At 40.4% G+C, this 6,342-nt stretch overlaps 1 protein-coding gene and 1 long non-coding RNA gene across 16 annotated transcripts in view; one reads left to right on the top strand and one right to left on the bottom strand.

Annotated features, from left to right (window-relative positions):
* The window catches only part of LOC107700479 (protein groucho-1-like), a 34,100-nt gene extending 28,854 nt beyond the window's left edge, over positions 1-5,246 (top strand). For all 15 annotated transcript variants that reach the window (XM_016502140.1, XM_016502153.1, XM_016502152.1 and 12 more), the window contains 5 exons: positions 2,447-2,694; positions 2,810-2,957; positions 3,511-3,661; positions 3,993-4,069; positions 4,840-5,246. In XM_016502140.1, coding sequence (XP_016357626.1) covers positions 2,447-2,694; positions 2,810-2,957; positions 3,511-3,661; positions 3,993-4,069; positions 4,840-4,947 — 732 coding nt within the window. In that variant the 3' untranslated portion in view covers positions 4,948-5,246. The remainder of the gene's footprint in view (positions 1-2,446; positions 2,695-2,809; positions 2,958-3,510; positions 3,662-3,992; positions 4,070-4,839) is intronic.
* Positions 5,247-5,460: 214 nt separating this feature from the next.
* The window catches only part of LOC107700481 (uncharacterized), a 1,350-nt gene continuing 468 nt past the window's right edge, over positions 5,461-6,342 (bottom strand). The window contains exon 2 of the long non-coding RNA XR_001635552.1: positions 5,461-6,334. This is a non-coding gene — a long non-coding RNA (uncharacterized LOC107700481). The remainder of the gene's footprint in view (positions 6,335-6,342) is intronic.

Genomic DNA, 6,342 nt, shown 5'->3' with positions numbered 1-6,342 from the left:
GCTCCTGTTAGAATTCTTTTTTTTTTTTTTTGAAAGAAATTAATACATTAATTCGGCAAGGATGCATTCAATTGAATTTGTTTTCAACAACGTTTTCAACATTGTTAATAAGTAGTGTTTCTCGGGCACCAAATCAACACAGAATAATATCTGAAGGATCATGTGACATGTTTGAGAATTTCTTATTGATTATTGATCATTCCAGTTTTTTTTTTATCTCATTCTTTTATGTTCTAATAAATAGGGCCTACTCCTTCCACGTTAGCGCAGATGGGCAGATGCAACCAGTACCTTTTCCTCCAGATGCTCTGATTGGACCAGGTATTCCCCGTCATGCCCGTCAGATCAACACACTCAGCCACGGTGAGGTGGTGTGCGCCGTAACCATCAGCAACCCCACACGGCACGTCTATACTGGAGGCAAAGGCTGCGTGAAGATCTGGGACATCAGTCAGCCTGGCAGCAAGAGCCCCGTCTCACAACTCGACTGTCTGGTAAATATTGATGTTGTCTAATCAGTCCACCAGAATTATCAGAATTATCTCTTCTGAAGTACAATTACATTCTTTTTAATTTTTCAGACATTTCTATGTATCCTCCCTTTCCTCCCTTTAATCACCCTGCTAAATAAAGAACCAATTTTTGGGCCATGTATAGTTATTCTAGGGCAGGGTTCCTCAATAGGCGGCCCATGGGTCACATCCGGCCCCAAGAGAAGAAAGTTTGGCCCGCGCTAATTTCAAATAATGTGGCATGAAAATTAAAACGCAGCATCAGAAAGCTACATTAACTTACATCGTGTCTACACCGGGCGTGATGCGTGATGCAATAAAATACAAGAACTCGTTATAATCAGTGATGCTGCACTGGATGCGGCGTCAAATCCCCGATCCCCGACAGTAAACTGCTGACTCGTTGTATTTATAACATACTGACACAACGTTCAAATGATCACGTCCAATGTAGATACAATGTGACAGCAAAAACATGGCGAGTGTGTAGAAAAGAAAAGTGGACAATCAAAATAGATGATTCAAATGTGAATGGACTGAACAGTTTTGAGTGAGTGACTGATATCTTTATGGAATACACGTGTTGGTTCGCAGTGAGTTCACAGTTTTAACGTACAATTTTGCTTTAATTTATTTTCAAGATCTGAGGTAAAATATCTATTGTTGCTTTCACTATGGCTATAAAGATAACCCAAAATAAAATTCAAATTCACATTAGAAGACACTTTTAACATTGAATAAAACACACAATCATTACCTGAGATTATCACTGTCATATTTTGTATGTTCCTGCCGCGACGTCGCAGAAAATAAAAATCGTTCCTAAAATAGAATCCCATGCCGCTTATTGTCACGTGTCGCTGTCGCGGGTGGTTAGGACAAAAACTACAAGGAGGAAAAGATACTTTTTATCGCGTCGTGTCTGGTTGGGACACACGGTGTTACAATTTGATCTCCCCCCAAAAAATCTTAAGCATAAAAATATTAATACTGACAAATCTAATAATTGAATCCAGAGAAGAGATCCAGTCTGGGAATGAGCAGGAACAGTTGATTTGCATGGCAGACATGGAGATCCAGATTTTTTGTTTGTTCATTTGTTTTTAATATTCAACAGGCAAAGTTCTTCTGTATCTAAATGCAAAAGTTTTCATAATTGTTTGAATAAAACAGACTACTGGAGAAAAAATCTGAATATTCATCTTGTGACCATCTTGTGATTATTTTAACAAAAGCTACAATAATATAATAATTGTAATAATAATACAATTATATTTATATATATATATATATATAGGTCAGTGGCCCTTGGCTTGGTATTGTTGGCAGAATTCGGCGAAAATTGAGGATCCCTGTTCTAGGGGAAAATACCATGATGGCTCTCCATTATCCCCCTCAGTCTTTGTAACTTGCTTTTTTTGTGTGTGTGCATGTCCCTGTGCTTGCTCCATAGTTCAGAAAGTGGAGTATTTGATGAGCTGTTCGGCCATTATAAAGTGATTTAATTTGTCTGAAAGCCTGGAATTATTGATCTCCCTCAGGAACAGATCTAGAATTCTCCTGCTAATTTGAAAATGTGCTTCATCCTGGTGCTGCAACTAAAAACCCTTAAAAGCCTTTCCATACCCACTTACCATTCTGTGCCCTCTTATTGGCCGCCTCTCCTCCTCGATTAACCTTCATAAACACAGGTTAGACAGGAATTAGAGAGCCAGAGCAAATAACATAGAGTTGAACGGCTGCTTTTCAGCCCTGCCATTTCGATTGGTTCACCTCTTCAGCCTGATTATTAAGGGGCTGGAGAGGGATATTGTACATATTCTTACAAAATACAAAAAAAAAAAAAATCCCCCCACCAAAATCCTCTTTTAATGCAGCGTTCCAAAAATGTCTGTCTTTCAACATGTGTTCCATGCTTCTCTCTCTCTCTTTAGAACAGGGATAACTATATCCGTTCCTGTAAGCTGCTTCCGGATGGCCGTACTTTGATCGTTGGAGGGGAAGCCAGCACTCTGACCATATGGGATTTGGCCTCTCAGACTCCCCGTATCAAAGCCGAGCTCACCTCTTCTGCCCCGGCCTGCTATGCACTGGCTATCAGCCCTGACGCCAAGGTCTGCTTCTCCTGCTGCAGTGATGGAAATATTGCTGTCTGGGACCTTCATAACCAAACCCTTGTCAGGTAGGAAGCAAGCCAGGAGTTGCTGCATGACATGGTGTCTCTTTGTGGATAGAGATGCATATGCTGTTCTGATGCATTAAACGACAATGTGTATATGTATTGTCTATGTATGTAGGCAGTTCCAAGGCCACACAGATGGTGCAAGTTGTATAGACATTTCCCATGATGGCACCAAACTGTGGACAGGTGGACTGGACAACACAGTACGGTCCTGGGACCTCAGAGAGGGACGACAGCTCCAGCAGCATGACTTTACTTCACAGGTAAAACATTACACACACAATTTTTTCAAAACTTTTGAGCGGTAATAATTTTGAAAGAAGTCTATTATGCTTACCAACGCTGCATTTATCAAAAATACAGTGAAAACAGTAATATTGCGAAATATTATGATTTAAAGTAAGCATTTTCTATTCAATTTATTTTAAAATGTAATTTATTCCTGTGATGACAGCTGACTTTCAGCAGCCATTACTCCAGTCCTCAGTGTCACATGATCCTTCAAAAATCTGATTGGTATGCTGATTTGGTTCTCACGTAACATATTAATGTAGAAAACAATTTCGCTGAACGTTGCTGAATAAAAGTGTTAATTTTGAGGGGGAAAAAACAAAACCTTTGAACACTAGTGTATTTATCTATATGAATGTGTATACACTGTATTTACCATAAAGTTTTCTTGACTTATTTTAATGACTTCTTTACTGTTCCATTTCTGATAATATATCGAAAATCCAAATCAGTGTTTGTGCATAAATTGTCTATATGCTTTTAGATAAGTGTGTGATTGCCTTTGTGCTTTGTGCTCTCATCTAGATCTTCTCTCTGGGCTACTGTCCGACGGGTGAGTGGCTGGCTGTGGGAATGGAGAGCAGTAATGTGGAGGTGCTTCATCACACCAAGCCTGACAAGTACCAGCTGCACCTGCACGAGAGCTGTGTCCTCTCCCTCAAATTTGCCTACTGTGGTAAGACACTGTTACTTCACCTTATATGTAGTGCATCTTGCACCTGAGAATAAATGGGGGGAAAAACAATAGACTTGCTATGAAATATGTCTGAGCCATGACATGGGAAAATAATTGCACAGAGTACTTCTGCCTTACTTTAGTATTCAGTGGTGTTTTTCCATTTTAGCTGGGCCAGGTTGCACTTTGTACCACCCCCAGCGCTCTCTCTCTTTTTCTCTTAATGGCTCACTCTGCTTCCAAATAAGTCGAGCTATAGTGAATCAAGTCATTTAGATCAACCTTGACTCTGTACCCATTAGTGCATGTGTGTTTGTTCCATTTCCTAAAGGTAAATGGTTTGTGAGCACTGGGAAGGACAACCTCTTGAATGCCTGGAGGACTCCCTATGGTGCCAGCATTTTCCAGGTATGTCAATCAATACCTCATTGCCTCCCTTCGCTACTGACCACAATACATTGGGAATGAATGTGTGTTTGTGTGATTTCTAGTGTGAGATTGATAGATTCTGTCTTCAGGTTTTCTTTGGGACTTTTATCCCTGTTGTAATAGAGTCTTTGAGTGATGGCTTTTATTTTTGCTGTGGAGATGCAGCTGTACATAAAATGGGCCATTAGTCTGCTAAAAACAGCATCTTTGTTGGCAAACATTTTGCAAGTTTAATGGTTTAGCACAAGTTTGAGGAAACAAGGATGCCATTGTAGTCTGTCAACTGCTGCTCCACTACGGGTTTGTCATATTGCTTGCTCTCTGTTTACTAGTGAGAGTATGATCAGCAATATTGTGCTTTTTTTTTTTTTGGCTAAAAATTTGTATTCTGATATTTCACACATTTCCTCTTTCTTTCATTCTGTCTGCTGACATGGTAATCTGTTATGATAATCTATTAATTCTGTTTAACACAAGGGAAATTCTTGCTGACATTCAATTAGATGATGGCCGTTAAATTGTTTGAACAACTTAAGGCTCCCTGCTTCAGGCAAAAGTCACACAACTCTGCACTGGTCACATATGGTGCCAATTGTCTATACACCTACTTGCCTCTCAGAGTGGCTTAAATGCTTCAGATAATATTTAGAAGGGAGTAATGTTGACATGCTGCTCTGTGGTTTATGATGTCACCAAGTCTCTATTTGTTTATGTCAGCTAATAGTTTTCCTGCTTTCCTCCCTCCACAGTCCAAGGAGTCGTCCTCTGTCCTGAGCTGTGACATCTCAGCTGATGATAAGTACATTGTGACAGGATCTGGAGACAAGAAGGCCACTGTGTATGAAGTGATCTACTAAATTCACTGCTTCGCAAGATATAAAGACCTATGTATGGAGCTTCTCGTTGGACCTGATGTTTAATGGATTCGAGATCACTCCTCCACTTTTTCCTCCTTTTATAGTAGGAACCCAGGTTAGGAACTGGTTGATCCATTGGGATCGGTTTCCAGATGTTTTTATATTTCGCACACCTGGATTCTTACAGCAGTGGAGCAGTCCACAACAGATCAAAACGGAAACGTGTTAAACTGTCCCAAGGACTTCCTGACGGCACTAATGTAGTAAATATTGTCTTGCCTTTGCTTTCGGTCTGCTCATGGGATTGTGTGTGCCTATTTCTACCATAGTATTTCCCCCCTGCCTTCGTACCTTCCTTTTTACAAAAAGTGAACAATCTGTGATGTAATATGAAGCAGTGCTTAAGTTTTAGCCTCCTGCTCCCTGGACAATTTGTTAAAAAGTGTATATATGGAGTAATAAAGACGTTTTATAAATATATATAATTCTATATATTTCCATGTCCTGATATACTTGTGATGGTTTCTTTGTCCTCATGTCCTTAATGCTTGATGAATGTAGATTAGGACACACTTTTTAATATTGATTTTGTAAGCACACTCTCTGGGCTGGCCATTTGCTAAAAGGCTCACGTGGAAAAACCCTTCCTGTTCCAGAATAATCTTGGTAATAGTTTTTTTTTTTTTGCTTTTTGAGCCTATGTGCAGTTCATGGAAAATGGGATCAGACTGGAATCCTGCGGAAGTCGGAATACGATGGAAACAGCCCAGAGGAGAGTGAGGAGATGTTTGTAAATTGACAGCGATATTAAACCTGGAGAATGACTAACTGTACTACTTTTCTGTGCACTTTGCATTGTGTGGCGTCTTGTTGGAAAGATGAATTCAGATAATGAAGTGTGATTGTAACATGCTGACTCGGCGTGGATCGCACATTGCGATGAGTAACTTTCCAACTGATCCCATAAGTGGCCCCACTGTAGTTCGCTGTTGTTGAAATGGGATATGATTCACCCCAGTGATTGACAGCTTACTTCTGCTGTTGAGCCCCACCCTAATGAGCCTGCAGCCCTGTTTTCACTCACAGATTGATGTAAACCTTCTTCTACATGAGTGATCGGAGCCAATTGGGGATTCGCTTCTGTACAAGTTGAGCCAGTTTTCTAATGAATATATTCTTTGCCTGCGCTGACTTTGATGGAAGCTAAGTGTGAAAGTGTGTGGGCATACGAGAGCGAGAGAGACCGGCTCTTTTAAACCTGATCCTGACTAACCCTTTTTGTGTAAATGTGGACTGTTTTAACTGTGGGAACTGGAGTCTGCTTCATGGGGCCGCAGCAGAACCGGTCACGGCAAACTCTTCTTTAGTATTTAGTACAATACAAAACCTGACCCG

The sequence above is a fragment of the Sinocyclocheilus anshuiensis genome, unplaced genomic scaffold, assembly GCF_001515605.1.
Source record: "Sinocyclocheilus anshuiensis isolate Anshui unplaced genomic scaffold, SAMN03320099.WGS_v1.1 scaffold154, whole genome shotgun sequence".
NCBI classification, from domain to species: Eukaryota; Metazoa; Chordata; class Actinopteri; order Cypriniformes; family Cyprinidae; genus Sinocyclocheilus; species Sinocyclocheilus anshuiensis.
Note: the sequence above shows the minus strand (reverse complement) of the source record. Positions and strands in the feature narration are given on the sequence as shown.